Raw genomic sequence first — 27,848 nt, forward strand, 5'->3', positions numbered from 1 at the left:
ACATTGTCTTTGCTGATGATATACATCACTGTAAATGCTATTTCCTAAGCAACACACAATTTGAACACTCTTAAGGTCAAACAGGTAAATGTAGTTGGCCTCATCCCACATTGCTGGTTCTGGTAAACAACCGCAGCGGCACTGTCTGTAGCCATTGGTTTTTGCCGGCCTCCAAACTCAGTGCTGAAAGCTGTTGGTACTTTCCAAATCACTGGAAACATGAGATCATTGATAAGGCATGTTTTCTCCTGGACTGACCATGGTCCTGGAACTATCAGTGCTCCATACCACGCTCCCCAGCCAATCAGGAATGCATTGTGTCTGGTGAGGGCAGGCAAAAATAAAGATACACCCTCCCAGAGGATGTCATGGGTGTCATGCCTCTGGCATCTGATGTGGGCAAGAGAGAGCAGTGTGCTGTTCCTCTGGAGGAGTGCCTCTCCCACTGAGCCCTGCCAGATGCCTGCCCTGGAACAGAAGCAGGGGCACCTTGAGGAGAGTCACAGTCAATGTGTGTGAATGTGCAGAAGGCCTCCTGAAGGACGACAGTTACACCTGCAACCTCTTCAGCTGCCATGGTGGCTGCCCCACAAGTAGCTTCTCTCATCTTTCAGACTACTGGCTGAAGTTGTGTCCTCTCTGGATCTTAGCTGCTCTCATTCATCTTCCTGTCTCCTTTGTTTTTACCTGCTGTTCTTCTTTATTTGCAATCTCTTGATTACCTGGATGTCATGAAGGCATATGGTCCGACTCAGTTGGCTCCTCCTCCTCCTCTGACCAAAGAACTGGGTGAGTCTATTGGGAGACCTCTCCATATTCCTCAGTTGAAGACTGTCACTCTGACTCACAGACCCTGTGTTGATCTACATCCTGGAGAGACAGAGGACTGGACCGGAAGACCTGAGCTAGGTCCTGGTATTCCTCTGCAAGAGGGAGTCCATCTTCTCTCAGAGGAACATCTGGTACTGCACCATGGTAGTCTTGTAATTAGATATACAGAACTCCAAGGCCACTGAAGCATAGATGGGGCTGATGACCACCTTTATCCGCAAGTGTTGCGTTCCCTCTGCGTCCAGCCCTGGGCCAGCTCCACAATGGCTGAGTTTAGTCTTGGTGTTGTAGCAGGATCATCCATTCTTGGATCTGGTACATCTCCCTCAAATGTGTTGATGTTGGTTGCAGGTGCATCAGTGTCTTTCACATCTCCTACACGTAGCTCAGAGAAGGAAGGAATGGGGTTGACACCGTTGGAGGATCCACAGCCCTTTTTGTGTGATGATGCATCTCGGAAGCCAGGGACGTCGCTGTCCGGAGTATCTGTTCGGAGAAGCATCCCAAGTCTTTGGAGGTGGATCCTGCAGAAGAAAATCCAGGGGCACCCACAATTGTGGTTGGAAGAAAACTGAGAAAAGGGAAGGAAGGGAGGAGTTCTTGCCAGAACAAGTCCAGCATGGAATTCTTCCTGGCAAGTGGTCCCAGACAGGTGCAGAGCCCGTATATGGGATGCACAGAGCCCACGAAGAACTGAACAAATCCTCTAAAGACATGTGCACTGGGACAGTGGCGGGGAGGGTTCCGCCACCAAAAATGTCTCAACTATACAGACATGGAGCCCACACATGTGATGCACAGAGACTGTGAAGAAGAACTCTAGGGACTCGCTTGCAGTCCCCTCCAAGCTGAAGGTGCAGTGGATGAATGCTGGATGGTTTCACGACAACCCTTGGTGATATTCCTGCAGGTTTAGCCACGAGTCCTGACAAGTCGGTCCTAGTTTTCACTTTTGTAATGAGATGACCCAGTTCTTGATACAAATTCTCAAAGGTCTTCAGCACAGCTGTAGCACTATACAAGCTCTCTGGTATTGGTGTGCGTGCGTGCGTGCATGGAGATAATGACATGACAGAGTTGATGATTAGACTGCAAGTAGGGAAAGACCACGAGTACGACTGACACAGTTAAGAATCCATCTTCAGTTTCCTATACTCTTTCAAATCCATCTTTACCACCACCACAGCACCCACTCAGAGTTGTCCAGTGTGACCCTCTGGGGTGGTAGAGAGTTTTTTCAAGTAGATGGTAGAAGAAACACCTTGAAGCTCTCAAAAAGCCCACCACTTTGCTGGACATTTTGAAAACAGAAGTACTCATATCCATGTTGACTTAGACGTCACTGTTCTAAAAGAATTGGGTAGATGGGACCTGAATCATATATAGAAAAAGATGTGGGGGAGGGGGTAAAAAGGAAATGAACAAAGCAGAGTCCTAGGGCAAGCCCCACGGCTCCAATACACCTAGAACTGCTTCTGTCGGTGGGGTGGGAAGGGGGATGCAAACCCAGTAACACTTATCCAGATGATGTGAGGTATTCCTGTTTAAAGATGAGAAAAATGCAAGTTGTATTTTTACCATCACTGGGGACACCACGTCTGTTTTCTCCTTTTGAATCCAGTCATTATTTATCAAATATAGTAAAAGTTTGTTCACATTAGTAACTTTCAGAAAATACAACACAAATTAATGCAGTCCACTAACACTCTGGTTAAAAGCCTAACATAGATCAACCCTGACCAAACAGATGGGGATTTATGTGGCTTAAGCGAGCTGTTCTGCTAGGTTGGGGTGAGCACACGAGAAGCTTACAGGACCTGTTTGTTTGTTTCTGCCACCACCCACCAACCAGAGACAACTATAAAGTCCGAGAGCTGGATCCAGGCATCATTATGATTAGAATCAACTCACTGAAATCAATGAGACTTATATTGGTCCTGACTAAATTAAGTCTCCTTTATTTCAGCAGGCCTATTCGAAGCATAACTACATCGGCATACAACCCATAGGTTTAGCACTGAAGCATTTTCAGTCCAGTTTTGAATACGAGAACTAACCCTTCCACACAGAATTCTACCCACAGTTATTCTCAGCTCCAATTCCAGCACTTCCCTTCCCTTCTTTTTCTTTCTTTTTTTTGGGTGGGGGTGGGTGGGTCAAGCCATTTTGTTGTTTGGACTCTTGAACTGGAGCTGGGGAGTTTTCTACTCTCATATAAAGCATCCAGCTATTCACTAGTAGATCCTATGCCATCTTGTTCATTTGATCAGTATCCTACCAAAAGAATGCACTCAAAGTGCATCCTACCTTCTGCCAAACCCTTATTCAAAATTAATCAAGTAAAACTGTCACCATTCAGAGACACCCCCCCCCCGGCTATATTTCTGAGATTTTGTTCTAAAAAATAAGCATATTTTGCTTTAAACAAAACCCAACAATATGCAGATAATGTTCACTTCTAATTTTATTATTATATTTATATCTCACCCTTTTTACTACAAGTAACCCAAGGCTTTTCTGCTTTTGATTAGTCAGAGCTTGCTGTGCCATTCAGATGAAGAACTGTGGTCAAACATATCTATTGCAAAGTTTGAACAAGCCAGTTCCAAAGCTATGTGTTGGAGTTAGCTCATTTGAAGCAAACTACACTTAATGCTAACCTTAGTTTTTCAATCCAGATGACACGATATCATCACAGTCAAGCAAAAATGGAAGTGAACTATTCTTACCCACACAGGAAGAAGAGGAGAAGAGGGAAGCACACAAGCCTAGAAATGTGAAGGCCCGAGAAAAGCACTGATTTTTTTCTCCCAAGAACTTTTTATTTTGTCTCTCCAAAATATGAAAATATGAACAATTTTGGATTATGAAATATTTTATCTTAGAAGGATGAATAAAATGTTTAAGACAAGGCATTCATGCATTTCTACCAGGCTTTCTAAAATGTAACTGATATGAGGAATTTTATACAAGCATAGAGAAGGAACATTGCTGGAAATGTTAAAGTCATAAGAGAAAAAAGCTTTTCACAGCTAAGGAAGCACTTTGAAATAGTGAGGAATGTTAGAAACTTAATTAAAAGCCATGAAAGTGAGTTCTTTTGAAAGCAGAAACATGGGTGGAATAACATGTGGTGGCAGTATTAGGATAACATCCAGGTTCTATAATATATGGGTTTTGGAATTATATTCATCGACTGCTATGGCATCTAACCATAACAAGCCCAGCAACTTAGAACAAAGCCTAAACTGTGAAGAACACCTCTTAACACATTATAGTGACATATACTTTGAGAAACTGAAAAAGATTTGGAGCATCCCTAAAGGCCTAAAGATGCAGTAGATTAATAATTTTAACAGGGAGCGGGAAAATGGTTACCTGATAGTTAACATTTAAAGAGATTTAAAGAAGCATGATATAGGCACGGAACTGCCCCACCACTAGAGGCAACCTTTCAAAACCAACCAGAATTTGAAAGATTTTGATGACGGGATAAAATGTCACTCTTCAAACAGCAAATTCAGATTGCTTAAAGGTCCTTAAATTAAATATGTTTGGTTAATATTCCAAGTAAGAGAGTCTTTCCAGCTAGCAAGAGTTTTCAGCAACTTTCCCTCTGGACCAGAATCCCCTACCCGCCACTCAAGTCAATTGGTTACGAACAGGAGCAAGTGCTGCATACCAGGCTTCCCTTGCCTCCTACTCTTCCTGCTTCTTTGGGCTTCTATGATGCTCGGGGACTACCCATTGAAGTTAGCGCTAGACAGACATAAAGCAAGAACTTAAAATGTATTATAATTTGATTTACTCATTAAATGATCGTGCTCACTATAGTAAAGTTTATTCGGACAATTACAAGTATATTGAGTTTACTTTTAAATATTTTTTACTCGTTATTTTATGAGAAAACCAAGTTATACACAATACATATTATGTCCTTAAGTGGTTTTAGAGCTGTAAAGCCTGCCAAACAAGCATTGCCCATTTAAATTTTCTCCCAATTTTTGGTTTTTCAAACTCCCAGTTTTGGCCATTGGCGCAAAAGTTGCAAAAATTTTGCATTTTTCCGGAAGGCAGAGACTCACTTGAGCCATTAGCTCTATTTCTGTCTGAGAAAAGGGAGGGTGTGAAGTGCCCTTTGCACACGGCCCTAAGGGCATTTACTACATGCCATATGCGAGCAGTAAAAGCAAGTCTGATTCAACATGATCATGGTCCTTGAAGAACTTTAGTCTCAGTTGGAAGTAAAATTTATCAATAGGAAGATGTAGGCCACTTACATTGTCGTGCTTAAAAAAACACAACATCTTCAATTCACGGAAGACCCTTTTGCAAGAGACCAGATTTTGGAAGACGTTGGGCATCTTTTTGAGTGCAACTCTCTTTCCATCTCGTGGATCTGTTACTGACCTGAAGAAGAAAAAGGATATTTTATTTATGTATTTATTTATTATATTTACAGCCTACTGTTCTTCCTCTTGCAAGGAACTTAGGAAGGTTTATATAAACTTCCTCTCCTTTTTATCCACGCAACAACTCTATGAAGTAGGTTAGGCTGTGAGCCGGTGGCTGACCCAAAGTCACCCACTAAGCTTAATGACTAAGTGTGGACTAGAAACCAGATCTCCCAATTCCCAGTCCAACAATCCACTGCGCTGCACTGGCTCTGAGCATTAAATCTGGTTTTAAACAAAGTTTTCCCCTCCCACCCTAAAGAATACTTTGGTTAAAGTATTTTTGAAGATGGAACTGGATCAGTCAAAGCAGCAAATCTAGACAGCCAAGCAGAATTCCTACACAAGTCTTGCGGCATTTCGTTCAGCATGTTGAGCGAATTCCATCTGTACGTCAGGCAGAGTACAAGCCTGCATTACTCAACTATGAGACTGCTGTGCACTCAGGAACTTGTGTCATGCATTAGTAAAACTGTTCACTTCAGCAGTACAATGTTATTTGATGTCCAATCAATACATGGAAGAATCTGTTTACTTACATTTTCATTTTCTTCTCTTTAATTACTCTATTACTTCTAGGACACCTTCACCATTACAAGCCACGGAGTATAGCCAATACTGAGCTTTGCAATATTAAATGGCTATAGTGCGTTGCTTGCTAACAAGGTTAATTCTGTATGGAACCACTCAAAACAGTTGCTCCTTCTGCTGCAGATGAGCCTGCAGTGAGCATCAGCTGGCAGTGATGACTGTTTCTGGATTACACTGAGTGGTGGCGAAGGAGCTTGTGAGGAGGACACTGGCCCAGCACACAATCATGGAGGAAAAATAAGATATGGTGGCTTAGTCCTGCTGTTCCTGCCGGTGCTGATGAGAGATAGGCATAATTACTCTTGGCAGAATGGTGTGCTGCATCCTGCCAACCTAGGCAGGGTAGCTAGGCATGGGTTCTGGGTGGTTTTTTACCTGTGGAAACGAACCACCCTGGCTGGCTTTGCCCCACCCTACAAGTTGCATGGCTGAAGATAATGTCACTAATCCATCCAGCGTTGTGTTTACTTGGTGCAATGAATGTGTGAATCTAGTCCCTACATCACTCTCGTGCCTCAATTCTTCTTGGAAGCTTTCCTCCATCTGTGAAAAATGCTGCATTTCCTATCTAATAATGAAGAGCTTAATTTACTGCTCAACAAATACACTGAATGGCCTGGGAGCCATACAAATGGCCACCAAGCACTGGCTAACTCTCCTGGAACACACTAGGCTGCCTTATACTGAGCCTGCATGCAGATAAGCAGCTTCCCAAGTTTTCACACATTGACATTACACAGACCTTCCCGGAGATGCCAGAACTGGACCTGAGTACCCCCATACAGGAAAGCAGGAGCAAGACTACTGAGTTCTGGCCCTTCCCCCTTGGGAACACCTCCTACAATGTGTTGGACTGGTGAACCAACTAAGGAATAGGGTTCTGCAAAAATGGTACACGTGCAAATACCAAGAACAGTGACAACCAACTCAGATGCTAGCGCTCAAAAAGCAAGGATAAGACCATTTTTGTCAGCAAGTGCCACACCTCCTTCACAACCAAATCTGTGTCTATGTATTTTTCCACTGGGAATTGTTTCAAATGCAAGGTTGGAAACATCTCTGTCGTCTGTTTGTCCAGGCACCTAGAACATTTGAAATGATTTTCTCTCCAAAAACTGAGTGCTAGCTCCCCCCACCACCCCCAACAACAACCAAAAAATAAATTTCCATCTGCATAGAGGCATAAAGCAGTGTGCAGAGAGGATCAATTAAACATGTCTTGGGAAAGTCCCAGGTTCTACAACAATAAGAAGCTGTTTTGAACAGGAAAGAAGGAAGACTGAGGCGATTTCTGTTTGATAAATTTATCTGTCATTGCCTATATAATCTGCTATACCAGCTCAATATTTGATAGTGACTCAACACACTTTTCTCCCAAACTGTTATTAACTGAATTCTCCTTTGCTTGTTTTAAAGTTTCACTCTTTTGGATTTTGAAGAGATATAAAAGTCATATTTATGGGACAGCTGCTCAAATACACCCAAGTACTGGGCTGTGGTTTGTCAAAATTGCAAATTTAAAACAAAATCAGAAAGCAATATTTTGTTTAATTATTCATATAACAACTAGCCATGCTTGTAGCTAGTAGCAAAATAACCCTAATGAATGTGAATGACGATGTGCTAATTTCATGCCATGTTGAGTTTGTTCCCTCTTAACTCAGGGTAGCAGCTGCTTTGGTTCAGTACAAATAGTACCAGAAAACAGAGATAAGTGCTGAAGCCTTTTACACAGGAATGCTTTTATTTTCTTTGTTGTGGAAAGGGCTTGCTGTGCTGAGCTCTTCTGCCAGTTATCCCTTCTGTATGAGCTAATGAGTTGCAGTCGGTAAAGATAACAGAAAACTCTGACAGTACCTTCCAATGCTTCATTTTTAAAGGAGGCCATTCTAACAAATCTAAACAGAGTGATTAAAAAAAGCTTTACAGCATAAACAGGACTATTAGACTACTCATCCAGAATTAGATGCTTACTATGGAGTTGTGCAGAGAGGGGGAGACATAAATGAGTTCTAACTTTTTATAGTACTTATGTGCATGGAAAATTAATTTGCTCAGCGCGCGAGAGAGAGAGAGAGAGAGAGAGAGAGAGAGAGAGAGAGAGAGAGAGAGAAAAGGAACATGACACCTGAAAGGCTAATTGGTTTACAGAGGCATGAGCTTTTGTAGGCAACAAGCTGCATGGGATGTTTCATATGTCGGACATAACACACCAATGCCAGCTTTGGCTGCACGGCTATTTATGCGGCACGATCAATTAGCATTTTACACAGTAACAGAAGCAAAAAGCTAGAAGTGATAAGCAAGCTATATTTTGACCAAGAAGACAACAACAAAAGGAGCCGTCTTTACAGTGCAAGTACGTATACCACTTTGAGCAACATGTACATGGATTTTGTTTCGGCAGAAAAGAATGGACTAACAGGTTAAGGCAAAAGCTTTGTGGGTGCTAAGACTTTGAAAATGCACGTCAGAAGGCTAGTGGTAATGCTCTGCAAGAGTGGAAAGAACAAGGTACTCAGGCCACTATAAGCTGAATACAGATCACAACATCACCATCAAGCATTTCATTCTTCCCATCCCTTTGTGCCCAAGTGAGGTTGCTTCTCAGCTTACAGTACCTTGTGAGAACAGGGGCCAGGGATGGAAAGAAAGGACTGCACAGATACTCGTTGTAATGTTAATCTATACATGCTCACAAAAGGACACTAACTGCACCATAAGGCGAGAAGAGGAAGGAGAAAACTTAAGCAAAGAACAAATGAGGTCCACTAAATTCTCCCCCCATCACACCTCCTCCCTCCCTCCCTCACACACAGAGTTTTAAAGCAATGGCACCATCCTGCACCAATTTATTACTGCTTTGATATCTAAACCCAGGCATTTAACTCCACCAAGTTTGTTTGTCGGGTTAAAAACCCCAAGTTAAATCCACAAACAATCCCAAGTGGCTGGGTTCAGCTGCCAGGTAAACAAGTTGTATCTTGGAAAAGGATTTATGGTTTTATCTGTTTTTCCCAAAACCACACACACACACACACACACACATCATTTGGATAGCTCCAAAATACATGTGCTGCTTTGTCAAGTAGCCTATTCCTACAGTGTCCCAGACATTAACCAACCATTCCAAGACTGCTGGACCCTGCATCACTTTCCCATTTTGAGCCCAGTTCCTGTTTGCAGCAGCCTACAAATTTTTCAGATGCCTATAACATTCTGAGAAGCCTCTTCCATACCAGGGGACAGCGAGGTCGATTGTTTATATGCTTAACTTAACTATTATCTGAAAAAAAAAAATTGCAGAATAGCACAGGCCAGAAAGCAGAACGTCCATTTCTAAAAGAACAAGACCACCACCACCCTGCTTTTTTTCTGGACTTATCTCCCTATTTTGATATATACATACCCACTTTTAGAATCAGGTGCCACAAGTGAAACAAGTATTGGAAGAGTTGGCAAATGGTCATGGATTTATCTTTGTAACAATTGCTACAACATTAAAAATGACTTGTTAATCCCTAAATACTATAATCCATAATACTATACTATACTATAATACTATAATGTTGAGAAGAGGCCAGGAGTGTGGTATCATTCATGGTAAAAACTGCTATTTCCAAGGTAAGCTTTAAGCATAAACTATTAACATATTTCAATACAGATATGAAACTACACATTTTCATTATGATATATAAGGTTGGAGACAGCCAGCAGGGCCTAATTACTGTACAAAGTTCAAGTATTATGCATAAGATAAGTGTGTGCATTTGGAAGTATTGTTTTATTGCCTCTCAGTAGTTTAACAGCCAATGATTTAATAAGTAGCGAACTTCCAGGAACAGCTGGCATGTGCCAACTTTCACATGGTATCAGCATTCAGGACAGAAGAAAGACACCCTGGAGGCCGTGTATTCCAACTGGGTCCACAATGAAGGATACAACTACAGCACCCTCTGCAACAGATAACTGCTCAACCAAGTTTATCTCAAGTTGCACCAACCCTCATTCAGGCGAGCTATCAGGAAAAGTTTCCTCGCTGTCAGAGAAATAAGGCAGTGGAACCAGCTGCCTAGAGAGGTGGTGGGCTCTCCCACACTACAGACATAGAAACTGGACAGCCATCTGAGTGGGATGGTGCTACTTGGTGTCCTGCAACAGCAGAGGGTTGGACCCGAGGGCCTTCTTGGCCCTTTCCAACTCTGCTGTTCTACGATTCTGTGATCTTCAGACCCCTAATCACCCTTCTTGAGGATGGGGTACAGCAAGCCACAAACATCTGGTCCTCTGCTCGCTTCTTAAAGCAGCTGCATGCAAAGGCTCCCCCTCTGGCTCCCCTTATTCGCTCACTTCCTGTTTCCTATGAATTGCTCTTAAATCAGCCAGAACTATCCTGCCTTCTATATGTCAGAGAACCCTTTGCTTGGAAATGGGGGTGGGATAATTAAGCATCTGCAAGAACGCTTTTTCTGAAAGAAGTATTGGTAGACATTTGTGGGACTGACTGATCTCACCAGGTATTTGCTCATAGTTGAGCTACATACCTATTTGGCTGTCTCTGGATTACAGCCAGATATTTGTAGCAAGTTTTAGTTGCTACAAGTTTTGGTTATTTTACTCTCTGGTGGCAGAAATAGCACTGTGATTGTGGTGTAAGTTTGCGTACACATTTGTCTGTAAACATGCATGCTTGCAAAAGGGAGGTTTTTGCTGCAACTGAACAAGGCCAATGAGAAATTCAGTTACTGATACAATTACCATTCCCAAGAACAATTCTATCTATTATGTTCCTCCCAAAGCAGAGATCTTATCTGTAGTTAGCAAGTATTAACGTATTGGAGGAAAGTATTTGTGTTCTGTTCCCATGCTGCCACACTTTCAAAAAGCCTTCTTATTGAGACATTTAGTAGTTACTATGCAGCAAAAACATATTAACAACATCAGTCATAAATTTCCAAACATGGACACTGGAATGTCAGCTTGGTACAGGAACCCTCCAAACTGTGCAAAGTATTTTATGCATACTTTGCATGTATAAAAACGCACAAGATACTCAGAAAATCATAAAAGAACAGGCACATGGAGTTCAGTACTAGTTTGATCAAAAGGATTTAATCACAAGATTAGCCGAATATGACCAGTATTTTTAAAGTACTTAAACGTTATTCAAATTTAATGGTTAGTTTTATTAAGTTAGAGAAACACATGAATCACTGATTTATTTACACTGTTACAAGATACAGGTCAATTTGGTGATTTGATTGATTCACATTACCAGTTAACTTTTACAAAAGTAATGCAGATTGTATTATAACCTTTACGATGTTTGGCAAGATTTAAGTGAGAATGAGTTAATGGCTGTTTATGCATAAGCCCTTAATGGCTATAATATATGTGGAAGGGGCTAGGAAGACCATGTCTACTGTTCCCACATACTGCATTCATCAGACCACCGGGATGGACAATCTAAAGTACAGCTGTATGTGCCTAGACAGCTCCCCAGCCCTCCATCACATTTCCCCTCACTTCCCTTTTGTCAAGTCTGAACAGTCCTAGAATCTGTAACCTTTCCTCATATGGAATTGCTCCAATCTTTAAATCATTTTAGTTGCTTGCTTTTGTACTCTGCATTATCCCTTTACAGGGGACAAAACTGTACAAAGGACTGTAAGTGTAGATGCATCTAAGATGTATACATGGGGAGGATGCTTTGGGCGGTTTTATTTTTGATTCATTTTCTAATTATTTTATGTATTTATTTTAACATTCCTATGCCGCCCCCATAGCAACAAAGCCTCGGGGCAGCTCACAAAAAATACATAAACACATACATAAATAATAATATAATAATTTAAAAGAAAAAAACATTTAAAAACCCCCTGTGCATTCTCAGCTCATTTTAAAATCCTAATTAATTCAATAATTTAGCAATTAAAATAAGTTTTAAATAAAAAGGTCTTAGCCTGGCGCTGAAAAACAAATAACGACTGCACCAGGCGGACCTCTCTGGGGAGTGCATTCCATAGATGGGGCGCCACCGCAGAGAAAGCCCTCCTCTGGGTACTCGCCCTCCTAATATCATTCACAGAAGGTTCCCGGAGAAGGGCATCCATTGCTGATCTCAAGGGGCGGGAGGGCATATATGGGCGCAAGCGTTCCTTTAGATATCCAGGTCCCAAGCCGTTTAGGGCTTAATAGGTCATAACCAGCAACTTGAATTGGGCCCGGACTTCAATCGGGAGCCAGTGGAGCTGACGGAGAACTGGGGTTATATGAGAATTCTGCACCAATTGAAGTATCCGGACCATCTTCAAGGGTAGCCCCACATAGAGCGCGTTACAGAAATCTAATCGGAAAGTTACCAGCACGTGTCACTGTCGCCAGGCAGTCGTTCTCCAGGAAGGGACGCAGCTGATGGATCAGCCGAAGCTGAAGGAAGGTGCTCCTCACCACCGCCATCACCTGAGCTTCTATTGACAGCTCAGGGTCGAGGAGCACTCCTAAGCTGCGAACCCTGTCCCTCAGAGGGAGTGCAACCCCATTTAGGACAAGGCTCAATCCCCTATCCCGAGGCCTGAACCACCCACCAACAGGACCTCCGTCTTGTCTGAATTGAGCTTCAGTTTATTGGCCCTCATCCAGCCCATTACCTCGGCCAGGCACCGGTTCAGCACAGCCACTGCCTCACCTGGATTGGTGGAAAATGAGAGGTAAAGCTGGGTATCATCAGCGTACTGATGATTCCGCAGCCCACACCTCCGGATGACCTCTCCCAGCGGTTTCATGTAGATGTTAAATAGCAAAGGGGACAAAATGGACCCCTGCGGAACTCCATGGCATAACTGCCATGGCGCAGAGCCGTAGTCCCCCAGCACCACCTTCTGAAATCGGCCATTGATATAGGAGCGGAACCACTGCAAAGCAGTGCCTCCAACTCCCAATCCCGCTAGCCTATTCAGAAGGATACCATGGTCGATGGTATCGAAAGCCGCTGAGAGGTCCAGGAGAACTAACAGGGACGCACTCCCCCTGTCTCTCTCCCTGCACAGGTCATCATACAGGGCGACCAAGGCAGATTCAGTGCCGTACCTGGGTCTGAAGCTGGACTGAAATGGGTCCAGATAATCAGTTTCATCCAAGAGTGCTTGGAGTTGTCCCGCCACCACCCGCTCTAGCACCTTGCCCAGGAACAGGATGTTGGCCACCAGTGTATAATTGGCGGCCACCTCTGGATCCAGGGATGCCTTCTTTAGGACTGGCTGGACTACCGCCTCCTTTAAAGGGGCAGGTACCCGGCCGTCTCTTAAAGAGGCGCTGACCACCTCCAGGATCCAGGTACCAGTACTGTCCTTGGCGTTCTTAAGTAGGCAAGATGGGCATGGGTCTAGTAAGCAAGTGGTAGGACGTACTTGTCCAAGCACCTTGTCCACATCATCAGGCCGCAACAACTGAAATTCATCCATTAATTGTGGACTTGACGGCGTCGATGGCGTCTCCCTAGTAGAATCTGATTCAATAGCAGAGTCAAGTTCGTGGCGAATCTGAGTGATTTTCTCCCTGACATGCTTGGCAAAGTCGTCACAGCGGGCCTTCGAGGGTGGCACAAGATCTTTCTTCGGGCCTGGATGTATCAGCCCCTGCACCACCCGAAAAAGCTCCGCCAGACGGCATTGTGAGGAGGCAATGGAAACGGAGAAGAATTTCTTCTTCGCCATCCTCACCGCCACAGCATAGGCCCGATAATGGGCTCTTAAGTGTGTTCAGTCAGAATCACCCCGTGATCTCCTCCACCTACACTCTAGACGTCTCCCAACATGCTTCATCACCCGTAATTCAGGTGTATACCAAGGAGATGAACGGGCTCTGCCAGGTGGGAGAGGACGCTTGGGAGCGATCGTGTCAATAGCCCTGGTCATCTCCTCATTCCACAGTTCAACCAGGGCATCGACAGGATCACCAGCCTTGTCAACCGGAAAATCCCCCAGAGCTTCCAGGAATCCATCAGGATCCATCCGGCTCCGGGGACAGACCAATACAATCGGGTCCGCACCCTTGCAGAGGGAAAGGCCTCTCTCGAGCTCACATGTGCAGGAGCTAGCAAAAATCACAGTCATCATTAGTGCAAGTGAAACAATCAGATCCTAGTCTGTGATTTCTGGACTCCTGGTACAGGCTTAGTTTCAGCAGTGCTAGGTGAAAATCTTCATACGTACTGGGGGCAGTGCATTCTTTTGACAGCTTCGAAGTCTAGCATCTTTGAGCAGAACTGAAAAAGGCTCCTATATCTGTAGCTCTGTAAAACCAAAATCTTCCCAAACATGAACCACGCTGAAAACAGGTGACCAGACATCGACAAGTTAAAATGAAATAGTGGCATCCAACAGAACTGTGGATTTTCCAGAATGACAGAATAATTGAAAGGGGGAGTCTTGAGCTTCAGCTTCAGCTTCAGCTTCAGGGCACCTTCCCTCCATCTGGGCTTCTACAGTCTCCACATGACTGTTTAATATCAAAAAAGGAAATTCTGGGAGCATGGGACATACAGAAGGTTTTCATACCATATAGGAACCTCTTCCCTTTTAAGCTTAACCAGTAGATACCAGCTCGGCTGAGGCTGATGGACAGAAGACATGCTTGTATGCAGGGTTCATGAGAATGCAAATGCATTTGATTTCATAGGAGAGGAATACAATACTGGCCAATTAGAAACATAACAGACTGGGCCCTTGTTTACATGCTTTTCCTGTTTCACAACCACATACGTATTTACACAACTGAAACTAAGGTGATGCAGTGTCTGTTAAAACAAACATGGGGCAACTAAAATTGTACAACTTGCACAAAAGGCTAATGCAAAAAACCAGTACTGTTTCTGTATTTGTACAGCAAACCTAAGAACACAGCCTGAAGCGGCTATTTGCAGATAAAAGCAAAGGGTAGATGACAAAGGGTTAAAAGGCCTTTGGGATGATTATTTGATCAAGGAACTTTATATTAGTACATTTTCATACTGCTGTTTGTGTTTTCTATACCACCCAACAGACGAAGTTCCAAAGGCCCTCAATACATACAAAGATCCTTCAGAATACATATAAAATGAGTATTCAAACAAAACTATGAAGCTGCACCTCTATCCTTGCTTGGAAAGACTGAGGGGTGCTAGAACTAACAGTTTTCAGTTTTGAAAGACCAAAGGCAGGGATCTGCCCTCAATTTTTAAAAAGTCAACACTGTTAGGTTTTCGACTAAGGGAAAGGAAACATTTCCTTTTATAAAATGCATAAACTACTGTAATGAATCCTGGCTACAAACAATATAAGTTAAGAAGTTGCCACATACTTCATTGTCATTAAAACAACTTATCACAGTGTGTTATCAGGTCAAAAATGCCCCAAATAAACTTCTGAAAGCAGAGAAATCTCCTAGGAACTGAGAGACAGCTAGTGCCTGCTCTTCTCAGAAGAATGCATTCCAATGCCCTGTCCAGCTCCTTAGGATGTCGCACCCTGAGTGACTATGACAGCAAAGACAAAACAAGCAAGGAACCCATCCATCACACAGCTCAGAGTCAAAGTCACACCATTACAGAAGCCTGCTAAAGGTTTTCATTTATTAAGCATCCATTGCCACTCTGGAGGAATGACTTGCAATTAAGAGGATTTTGCCTAAAAATAACCCATGAAAATCAACATATGAGACACAAAAAATAATATATATAGCTTCAGAAAGGATTTAAACCTTACTTGTAAGCCAAATGGGTTTCGATCCTGCAAAGTGACGGAAACATGCAGCCTATGGCATGCATGCATTAGGCAGTCAGTGTATGCACAGAAACTTAACAGAAGGTGCAATGAGAGAGCATTTGCCTGCTGGCTAAAAGATCTCAAAGATGGAGGCCACCTGGCCTCTCCTGGCAAAGAGTTCCGGGGAGCAGCTACCAAGATATTATTTATATACTTTTTTTTTTTTAAGAACTCAAAGTGGCTTACATTATTCTCCTCCTCCCGTGCCCAATCTTATCCCAACAGCAACAACCCAGAGTTCAGTCCTGCATTCTTAACCATTACACCACACTGGTTCTCAGTGGCTATAGATGCTTGAAGAATATAAGGAGTCTTAAGTACTGTTACAACATGAATAGTAACAACAAAGTGCTAGGTACATGTGAAGATTCCTTCTAAGGGTCACTGGTCCTTTACATTTTATTTTTATTTTTTTAACCCTCTAAGAGGGTCATAGGTTCAGTCGTACACAGAAGTAAGCAACAGGTGCCCTCTACATTTTGGGCTATAACTCCAATAATTCTCAACCATTTATTCAGTGGTATAAAAATCAAATAAAATATGACAATGAGAACATAATTACAGAATATCTCCAACAGGTATATTACTGTAAGGAGAAATTCCAAACATCGGACAAAACAGGATCTCTTCCAGGATGAAAGAGTTTGACAGTTCTTCAGTTCTAGAGGTATGTCATTCCACAAGCCTAGGGCCACAGCAAATGACATAGGAACTGAAAGAAAGTCTGACCTTTTTCTTTTGTTATTGTGAATTTCATCAAAACAAATAAAATGGGGGAAAACCCAAACCAAAACAGAGCAAAATGAAAAGGATCCCAAACAAAAAAGAAAAACCAGAAAAGGCTGAAATAAATATTAATGTGCAAATATCAAAATGAATTATACATAACCTTCAGCAAAGGCAGACCAAATTTCACACGTGTGCTTGCAAGAGCGTGTGTGTCCATTCAAGAGTAGTGTCTGCATGCTATCCTTTCAAATGCAGAAAGCAGCATTAAGTCAATTGTATAACAGGAGGTGAGCTTCCATCCTTCCATTACAGTCACATCCGTGTTTTAACAGACAAAAGGGCATGGGAAATCCATCTGTGTTGGCCAAGTTTCACTTCCAAGAAACAGGTAGGTAACCAAAAGGTAAATGTACACCAGAAGATAGTGAAGCCTGCTCCAACACAAAGTTAACCCATACTATATAGCAGAGGTGGCCAAACGGAGGCTCAGGAGCTGCATGTGGCTCTTTGAATTTAATTTATAGCTCACAGTTCAGCATGAGCACCAGGCTGCTTGCCGCCCACAGTCGCCACCTGCAGGCACTTGCTTGCCCCACTCAAGCAACCAACTGTACCATATACGGCTCTCCCACTGAGCAAGTCTGGCCACCCCTACTGTATACTTCCAAGGAAAAAGAGACACCGGCAATACATTGCCAAAACATATAATTTAACCCTCTTCCTTCAGTCACAAAAAAACTAGAATTAGTTGCATGTGGGATCAATTTTTACCCCAGATAAAAGTGCTTCAGGCAAGAAAAATGTTGCATCGTTGTCCATGAGAGCTTCCCATCAATGTATGAATGGATTTCAGCTATGGGCTAGTACAGGTAATTTAAGCTTTAATCGGTCCTGGGGTTATACAAAATTAGTATATTTGCATATTAATGTAAGGTCCATTGACTTTTTCTATTGCATAACAATAGTTTGGCCTACTAACTTTAAAAATCACAGCACAGCTTTCCCTCAGTTGATTTTAATTGTTTGCTGGAGATTTCAGTTAAAAACTTAGCTTTAAAAAGAGACCAAGAAGATCTGTACTAAAACTTCTTTTATTTCTCTTTTTGATGTTTATTGTTTGAGGTAAAGTACCTTGCACAGCAATTCCAATGGAGATTCTGTGGTACATTTGTGCTTCAGGCATGTTTTGCTTTGTAATATAGATATAAAAATGTAAACGGTAGGATGCTGAAATTTGGGGACATATTAAACTAGGCACTTTGTGACATCCTAGAAGACTGAGTGGGCATAACTACTTATGTGCAAGTTACACTACAGGATGTGAGGTGAAGAATGCCAGTTATTCCACCATCCAGGATGAGAAGCTTTAGCCAAATTACACTGCAAACAGTTGATCAAGCTAGACAAACCCTTATTCATGAGACATCATGTCATCCATTCTGTCATCAACAGAAGTTTTTGTTGAATAAGACTAATCTGTGTGTTGTGAAAATTCAGATATTGACTCGAAGCAGCATTCCACTGCCCAGACAAAAAGAACATTCCAATTCTGTTAGAGCCAATACATCATATTTATTCTCCAGAGGAAGGGGGGGGTGGAGGAGATATGCATATCCCTGGCTATGTGCAAGTTTATGGATTAAAAACCAGCACTCTGAGTGGGGTCTGAAAGGATTCCATCAGCCAGTGAAGCTGACAAAGCAATGGCTGCATGTGCACCCAACACCTAAGATTCAGCAGGATATGGGCTGCAGCATTTTGCACCAGCTGAAGCTTCCAAATCATCTCAAGGGCAGCCCCATGTAAAGCATATCATTAGTGTGACAAGATCACTGTCTTCCAAGAGAGGGTATGGCCTGCACAGCTGATGTAATTGACAGAAAGCTGCTCAAGAGACCTCAGAAATGTGCTTATCAAAGAGCACAGCAGGGTCCAGGATGACATACCTTGTGTCTGCTAAACAAAGATTAAGAGAGATCAATGTGCTCTTTTGCCCGAAATAGACAGTTCAGCAGTGCTGGGTAGAGGGGGAAAAAAACACCAAAGATCCTCTATTTTTATCTTTGGACTATTGCCAACGATGTGGGAAAATTTTCTACAAGCCATTTTCCAGAAAATGTTCCATGCTTAAATCTTTATAGAAAAAAAAAATCAATTTCTATGTTCATTTGTAAAAATGAATGGGTACCCATTGCAAATACAATGAGACAAGCTTGACAGTTTCAGACTTGTAATTAATGCTTTCCAGGTGTTTATTGCTAGAATGTATGTAAACGAGTACAAATACTTCATGAGAATACTAAATGTCCCAGCTGAAATGGAACTAAATAAGCAAATACCTACATTCTGCAGAAACGGATGAGTGGTTGTAAACATACAGTTCATTGGGCTACTAAAATGCATTTGTCTATCAACCATTTTCAGTAGCTTGGTGTTTTTCTGTAACTTTTACAAATATTTTCTAAGTATTTCTTCAAACATTCTAGGTCAATTATTGTGGTATACTGAGTCAAAAACTAACATGAAACACTTATATACCTTTGTTGCTTAATAAACATAAGTAAAATATATACACCAAGTTAGATCTCAGCAGAGCATCAACATTTTTCTAATGCGAACTGAAAAATTTCCTATGCAAATAGCCTTGTGCAAAGTAATTTAATTTTCATCGGAAATTATTCCAATGCAAGCTGGAAATTAGGTGGCTTTTTCATGGTCACCAAAAGGGTACCTGCCGTCACAGGCAAAGGGAAAAAAGAGGACTTGCTTATGGAACTCCTCTTATACTGTATTTACCTTATCTCCAATTTAAAATTGGAGAGTATGAAAATCCCATCAAGAACAGAATACCCCTAAAATTTATTCTGTTAAGCCAAACCACTAAAATTTATTTATTTAAAACATATGTATGCCATCCTTCACTATAGCATCTCAGGATGGCTTACAAAATTAAAACCAAAAACCCTAAGATCAATCAAGTAAAATAATACAATAAAATTATCAAAGCCAACACAAATAAATCCCAATCAAAACAAAACAAAAGCAACTGTAAAACAGTAAAAACACTATTTTTTAAAATAACAATTAAATAAAAAGGTTTTAACCCGGTGCCGAAAAGAATATAGGCTCGGTGCCAAGCAAACCTCGCTGGGGAGCGAATTCCATAGTCCATAGTCCAACTCCATTCCATAAAATGTGCATATATAACTATTAAAACATTTGCACACAGAACCCATCTCCACAAGGACGGGACAATCCAGGGGGGAAATGAGATGTGTTGAGGCTGGCATGTTTGTTCATCATGTGGCTTTTCTACATGAAAATATAAAAATGATGGTTGGGACTGCTGTGGACACTTTTCTCCCAGCTAGTTCCGATAAATAGGTGGGACACAGACTGGGGAGAAAAGTGACTTACCTAACATGAGGTGCAAATTAATTTGGAGAAGGAGAAAAACATTAAACCCAGCTTTCTTACACTGAGTCTTTGTTCTTAAAAAGTGATTTCCCCACCCCTGTTTTAGACATAAAAAGGACTAGCGCATGTACATCAGTGCCACTTTATATCTAGTTCATCCTAAGGGAACTTAAACAGCTTACAAAAATGCTGACTGTATCAGTTCCTTAAATGTCACATTAAACACACTACTCATCACATCCATTCAAAAGAGCCAGTGTGGTGTCGTGGTTAAGAGCATGGGACTGGGACTCAGACGATCTGGGTTCTAGTCCCCACTCAGCCATGGAGCCATCGGGGTGACTTTGGGCCAGTCACAGACTCTCAGCCCAACCTACCTCACAGGGTTGTTGTTGTGGGGATAAGATGGAGGAGGAGATGTAAGCTGCCTTGAGCCCTTAGGAAAAAGGCAGGATATAAATCGGAAAAAAAAAAAGACTATTCACTGTCCAAGAAAACACATTGTCCACCTAAGAATAAGTAAACATTCAAACTGTTCTAACACTGAAATCTTAAACCATTAGACATAGAGAATTGAAGTTTCTATTCCATCACAAAATACTAACACAACGGAGAACAACCATATATACTGGCTATCAGTATAAGCAACCTCTAGTAAAATGGGAATATCATATGTGAGCCCAACAGGTTTTCATAGGAAACCCACTGCACGGTCACGCATTACTATATGAGGAATAAGACTGACCCGCCAAAATTACACTTCTTAAGATGTCAAATGACATTCAACAGTTCAGTTTCAGAAAACCATTACATCTTCTGTTGCACACTCAGAAGAAAGACAAGGTAGAATTAGAAGGAATGCAACTACATATATAAATCAATCAATACTCTTCTAAAACTTTTCCATGTCAAGTGTTTTTTTCTCTTTGTAGACATCATCATTAATTTATATACTAATTATCATACTGAAAACACATATGTTTATGATAAGCAGGGAAATTCACGTCAGGTTAAATCCCACAACTGTTGTTTGAGTCAAAATAATGCACTTATTTTTGTTACAAGAGTAACAGCTTTGCCCTTGTTGCTCTGGGAAAGTGTTAAAGACCATAATACCTCAACTTTCAGTTAGTTTCTCAGGAGAAAAAGCAGCAGGACTGAAACTTTCTAAACCCAGATGGACGAATGGACACACAAGTACACGTGTTGTGAGATTCAGAATCGTAGAACAGAAGGGCTGGAAGGGGCCAGAGGCTCCAATCCCCTGCTTAGTGCAGGACACCAAGCTGAACCATCCCTCTCAGGTGGCTGTCCAGTTGCATCCTGGATGCCCCGTGTGGGAGAGCCCACAACCTGCCCAGGTCATGGGTTCCATTGTCATACTGCTCTAACAGTCGGGATGTTTTTCCGGATGTTCAGCTGGAACCTGGCTTGCTGGGACTACTGAGAAGAGATCCTGGCCTCCCTCTTTCTGTCAACCTCTCAAATACCTGAAGAGTGCTATTCTTTCTCCCCTCAGTCTTCTCTTCATGAGGCTAAACGTGCCCAGTTCCTTCACTCTCTCCTTATGGTGTTTTTCCAGTCCCCGGATCATTCTTTGCACCCGTTCCAGCTTGTCTGCATCTTTCTTCAATGGTGATGCCCAGAACTGGACACAGGACTCCAGGTGAGGCCTGACCAGTGTTGAGTAAAGGGGAATCAGAACCTCACATGGTGGGGGAGTGATTCTTGTATTAATGCAGCCCAAAATATAATTTGCCCTTTTTGCAGTCACCTCACATTGTTGACTCGCATTCAGCTTGCACTCTACAACCATTCCAAGTTCCTTCCCAGTGACCAGCAAGCAGTTTGAAGGTCAGAGAGTTGGCAACAGATGCAGTGTTCTTTAAAATCTCAGTGTGTGCTTATGGACAGACCTTTTGAAGTACTAGTGTGACCTGTGATGTACAAGAGCCAGAATGACCATGACCCCTGATCAGATAAGAAAAATCCTCATTTACTGTCAAGGTGAACGTACTTCAAGTAGGATTGGGTATGCATTCATATGTTAACTTGATGATCCTAGTAAATTATTTGCATTTCTGATTACTTTTAGTTATCAGTTAATCAGGCAACTCATGTCCATGCAAATGAAAATGTGGGACAATATATCCCTCCCTGTTAATTCTGGTCAGCACCCGTTCTTTTATCTTTTAGTTGCCAGGTACACACTGTTTTACTTTTCTGGGCTTTTGCCTGAATATTTTTATTTCTTCCTAATTTTAGTGTTATTTTATTTTCCCACTTCTGATGCGATGTTTACCATATGTACCTTATTTTTATTGGCAGATTTTTTTTTCTTAGTTAGACTTGTTTAAATTATTCTAAGGAAAAGCAAGATGCAAATGTTTATGGTTAAATAAACCATGCAGACCACAATTAGCACAAGACTGTCAAGTGAATATCAGGGCTGATCGAGAATTTGAGCATGGGTCACCTGTGTTCTAACCCAACAATACATCACCGTAGAACGAATTACAAGGCAAAGCTTTATTTTGCCTGCGCTCAACAATGCTGTCATCCAAGGAGGAGGTTTTGACAAAATTAGCTGCCCACTCTTATCCTACCCAACAGTCCCAGGGCAAAGCAAGAGTACTGGCTGAAAGTAGGAAGCTGGTGACTGTGCCATCATAGGGCCCCATCTCTTACAATGGCCTTTAAAAAATTCTCCTTTGCAGATCTGCAACTGTATGAAACACTGTGTGGCTCAGTAAGACAGGGTCAGCGGCACAATCAAGACACTCCCTGTTCTCAGAGCTCATGTTTATTTTCCGTGACAATTGGGGATGTGGCTCTTAGTAAGGTCAAGTGACTGCCACTCTGACAAGAAAATGTCAAGCTAGTGATTATACGCTGTTCTCCTTCCCATCCCATTTTTAATCCACTTCATTTACTACTTTGAAACACTGACCCTATTAGTAGAAAAACAAGTCTGTGACTACCCCACTGCAATTATTTTAACAAGTGGAAGAATGCTCCCTGAGTTTGGAAGAGGGAAAAACCTGATTGAGTGCCTGCCCTTTCATATAATTTTTTTTTAAATAGGCAACACCTATTAATTTAATATTGAGAAAACAGCACAGAGAAAGCTGTGAACAAGCTGCGAACTACCTGGCAAGCAACAAAGTTATTTAATCAGTTGCACAACTGGGATCCTCCTAAAATATTAATATAATTTGATATCAAACATTCTTCTTGCTCTCTCACACTCCCAATCTCTGAATCAGAGATAAACATCCAACGCCAGAACCAACCACCCATTCTTTATTTTACTAACTGGTAGGTCAGCCTTCATTCAAATTATTCCTTGCATACAGAAGATAACAATCTCCTGGGCCTTAATGTCTACTGCTTTCAAAGCTTTTTAAATCTTTATGACATTTTTTTCTTCAAGTTAAACCACAGCTCCACTGTCCCAGGAAATACTGGGGATTGTAGGGCTGAGGATCAACAAGATCAAACATGAAATTTGATCACAGAGCAAAACAATTATTCCAATTATTAATTCCCAGGGTCCAGAAGCCAAGATGGTTAAAAGTGGTATGGAATTAATCAAAGGTTGCCGTGTGCATTTGCCCCTCAAAGACAACAGTGTCTTTCTTTTATTTGCTGCTATACAGATGTTTTGGAAAAGCCAACCTGCCAGCTCACAAAATATTAACTACCCCGCCTACCAGCAACACAGCTGGGTTATTAACCTGCAACATGTCTTTGGCCTAACAGACAAACTCTTCCCCATTTAGACCTTTTAAGTTTATTGACATTACACAGTGAGAATATGCATGTTCATTTATTTTAGTAAAAACTAAGCAATGCAAAGATAACATAAGGAAAATGGTAAAGACAACATGGCAGAGACACAGCTGGAGAACATGAACTGACTATTTCCCAAATGGTGTGTCCCTTTTTTTTAAAACAAAAGTAGGCATGATGGCCAGTCTGTCCTTGGGATAAAAATGCAGGATAAACTTGTAACCATTGCAACAAGCTGTTTAGACAAAGATTAACCAACCACTGGGGATGAGAGCCTTGAACATTCATACCACTTGAGACCCTATTGTGAAAATACAAAAGCAATCACAGCAGCTCTTTTCCTCGAAGCAGTGCCTAGAAGCTAGGCCAGGATATGATTTGCTGGGGTTAGAAAAACTAACTTTAGGCAAAAAAAAAAAAAAAAACCTTGAACTGCTATATTTACTGCTATTCTACCAATGCCAAAAATATCAGCATTAATTTATGGCAGGCTTCACCAACACGAGGCAGCCCAGATGTTTTGGACTTCAACTAGAATGGACAGTGGCTGGGAACAGCACTCCAAAACAGCTAGCGAGGGAAAGCTGATTTGCACTGGCTGCACTGCCACATCCTGATAAATATGGTTTATTAGGACACGCACAAGCTTATGCCTCAAGCTCACACACTGCCCCCCTTTCCTATGTGGTCAGAAGAAATATTTTAGAAGCTTTGTAATCAGCTGGGAATTGTGACTAAAACTAACCAGCTTTAGAAGCATGGTTTGAAGTTGACCTTTTTGAAATTTAAAACAGAAATAATTTCTGAAGTCATGAAAACGTTAGAATTCTTATCCACGTTTTCATTGCGAGAGATGATCACCACTCCTTCCTGAGCAAAGACCTTAAACTTCAAATGGAATTTAAATAAACATTGCTATTAACAACAGAAAGATTGCACAGCAAATATAACAAGTAAATCAAGTAGCAGGCAGACCAAACACTTGCTGAAAAAAATAAGAACCACCCATTTGCTAAAGAGGGGCTACAGGAACATAGTTTGGATGTAATGATGGAAAAGCTCATCCCTGCCAACCCTATCTCAAAACATGGGGAAATGTTTTATTGATTATCTTAACTGACAGGTAGAATCAGATGTAAGGAGGCTTTAAAGGTCAAATTCAGAACTTTGAATTGCACCAGAACAGACCAGATGCCTGGAAAGATCATGGAATGACATAGTAATGCAGTCCAGCACACCAACACAGAACTTCTTCAGCAGCATTTTGTACTAGGTGAAATTCTCAACAATTAAAACAACCTAAAGGCTACTAAAGCAAATGTTAAAGAGGTGGAGTTGTGGGCTGCTACTCAGAAATAAGTCTCTTTGAGGTCAGTTGTGTATAGGATTGCATCCTGTCTGTTCCACCTATGTCCTACTGACATCAATGGGACTGAAATAATCGCTAACTTAATTTCAGAACTCCAGTCATCTGTTCCATTTGCAGAGAAGTACTTGATGCAGAGATTAATGATTTCAGTCATTTATCTGGCTATTCCATTAACTGGTCAAAGCTGGAATCCATGTCTATTGGAATTAATACACCTCATGGAGTGTTAACTAACTGGCAATTTAGACTCTGTCCTGAGTTTACTACTAATTTGGGAATACTTGTCCCTAGAGCTATATCACAAATGATTAAGTTGAATTTGAGTATGTTGATTAACGCAATCTCAAGGGACACCGACAGATGGGCATCTATAAAGTTAAGGCTATGGGGTAGGGTAAAGGCACTTAAAATGAAATGTAATACCGCATATTATTTATATATATTTTACATTGCATACATATATTTTACATAATATTCCTTTTTTATACCTGGCAAGTATTTCCAGAAGCTTAATGTTTTGTTTCATAGAGTTTTATGGGGTTCCACTCCACTCCTTGAAAAAGATGAAACTTTCAATCAAAGAGGGTGAAAGTAAGTTTGGTCCTACCATCATTACAGCTTCAGACCACCTATGTTATTGGAAGTACTGACTGAGATCAAAGAGCTATGTCAGCCTACACTTCATCCAAGTTTCTACTATCAGTGAATTAATTGATACACAGGGTCTCAACCAAGAATGGAATAATGAACGAGAGTGCCCCATTTTTCCCAATAATGGCATGCTTCATTACTACCTATTTCTCAAGGGGTCATGGATATTAGGCTATGCTTAATTCAACAAAAAGAGCCAGTGTGGCTTAGTGGTTAAGAGCGTGGGACTGGGACTCAGGCGACTTGGGTTCGAGTCCCTGCTCAGCCATGGAGCCCACTGGGTGACTTTGGGCCAGTCACAGACTCTCAGCCCAACCTACCTTACAGGGTTGTGTTGTGGGGATAAGATGGAGGAGGAGAATGATGTAAGCTGCCTTGAGCCCTTTGCAGGGAAAAGGCAGGATATAAATCGGGGGGGGGGGGGAATTGACACCACAATGCCTCTTTGATAAGGGCTTAAATTGGTCAAGTGATGGAGATATAACACTGTGAATGCTTCACCATGCCTTAGAAAGAGATAATGTAAAGTGGGGAAAATGTAGAAAAGGACAACTAAATGATCAAGGGACTACAGCAACTCCCATAAGAAGAAAGATTACAAGGAATCTAGGAAAGTTTAGTTCAGAACAAAAGGCGAATAAAGAGAAACATTCATAATATTGATGATGATGATGATGAGCAAGATAGAGGCACACAGAATCAATCGCTGTGTGGAGGAAATGGATAGAGAGATGTCTGTCTTCCTTTCTCTTAATGCTGGGATGTAACTGGGTTATCCCATGAATCTGACTGACAGAAAATTCAGGACGTATAATAGGATGAACATCTTCACAAAGCACATAGTTACACTATGGAACTCTCTACCACAAGATGGAAATGATGGCCACCAATCTGAGTGTCTTTAAGAAGGGATTGGGAGAATTTATTTATTTATTTTTCGATTTCTATCCTGCCTTTTTCCTCAAAGGGCTCAAGGTAGCTTACATCATTCTCCTCCTCCATCTTATCCTCACAACAGCCCTGTAAGGTAGGTTGGGCTGAGAGTCTGTGACTGGCCCAAAGTCACTCAGTTGGCTCCATGGCTGAGCGGGGACTCGACTGGGAGAATGCTATCAGTTCCCTCCAGGATCAGAAGTGGTATGTCCATGTACACCAGTTGCTGAGGGACATGGATGAGAATCTGCTGTTGCACTCAGGTCCTACTTATGGGAATCTGTGGGCAGCGGTGGGGGGAGGCGGCACTGTGTGAACAGAACGCTAGACTAGACAGACCCTGGACTTGATCAGCCACAACTCTTTTGCTCTTAAAGCTGTTTACTTTGTACAACCTATTTAAACTAGTGACACTACCAGGGAGAGAGGTTTTTCATATGACTCATGGTGTATTGGCTAGTCAAAGACAGCCAATTTAGACTCCATTTCATGCCTGTGGAGTAAAATACTGGGACAAGCCATATAACAGCTGAATGACAGCTTACCTTGAAAACACCTTGTTCGGCAAAGATACCTTTTTTTTGGCAGGGTAGAAAATGGACATTTTAACATTTGTAAAAGAGCACCCACCTAATTCTCTCTCTCATTCTGAGAGGCAAACGGCAGCTTTCTGCATAAAGCTTTTATGGACATGCTCACCAACCTAATTTTCCACGGCTCAGGCATAGATCGGCTTTGCTGTGTTTTTAAACTTGGCCAGTTACCCTAATGTGCAAGCCCAAAGATTATAACATGGTTTCAACAGAAAAGATTCACATGGGTGTAACAATGGAACTCACCAATCCTGCTTAAAGGAAAACAACACAGGGTAGGTGAAATTGTTATACATTAGCTTAAAGAGTGAACAGCTACATCATTAAAAGACACAAAGCACTACCCACAGAGAGGCTGTGCCCTTTAAGCAATTCTTAAGGAAACACGCTAGGATATTAGTTATAATAATTTCTACATCTTTACAGCGGAGCAGAAGTCTGGATAAAATGGAACCCTGGAGAGGGCACAGAGGGCGCTGTCAAAGGATAATTTCAGAAGCCAGCAGGGAACAAGGGTGCTTTATTTAAAGAGATGTGCTATGAAAGTATTGCTGAGATAATTAGGGAGGAAGCAAAACCCAACAATCATCTTCGACCACCAAGTGAAACTCGGGGTTGGTTGGGATTTTAAAAGCTAGGGTTGGACTAAAATGGGATGAAGAGAGCAAAATTTGGCCAATCTGCC

General features: G+C 41.7%; 1 protein-coding gene across 2 annotated transcripts in view; it reads right to left on the reverse strand.

Annotated features, from left to right (window-relative positions):
* The window catches only part of NLK (nemo like kinase), a 95,598-nt gene that overhangs the window by 39,674 nt on the left and 28,076 nt on the right, over nucleotides 1–27,848 (reverse strand). For both annotated transcript variants that reach the window (XM_044430223.1, XM_044430224.1), the window contains exon 2: nucleotides 5,112–5,241. In XM_044430223.1, coding sequence (XP_044286158.1) covers nucleotides 5,112–5,241 — 130 coding nt within the window. The remainder of the gene's footprint in view (nucleotides 1–5,111; nucleotides 5,242–27,848) is intronic.

Source organism: Varanus komodoensis, unplaced genomic scaffold, assembly GCF_004798865.1.
Source record: "Varanus komodoensis strain SLA01 unplaced genomic scaffold, ASM479886v1 scaffold20_1, whole genome shotgun sequence".
NCBI lineage: Eukaryota > Metazoa > Chordata > Lepidosauria > Squamata > Varanidae > Varanus > Varanus komodoensis.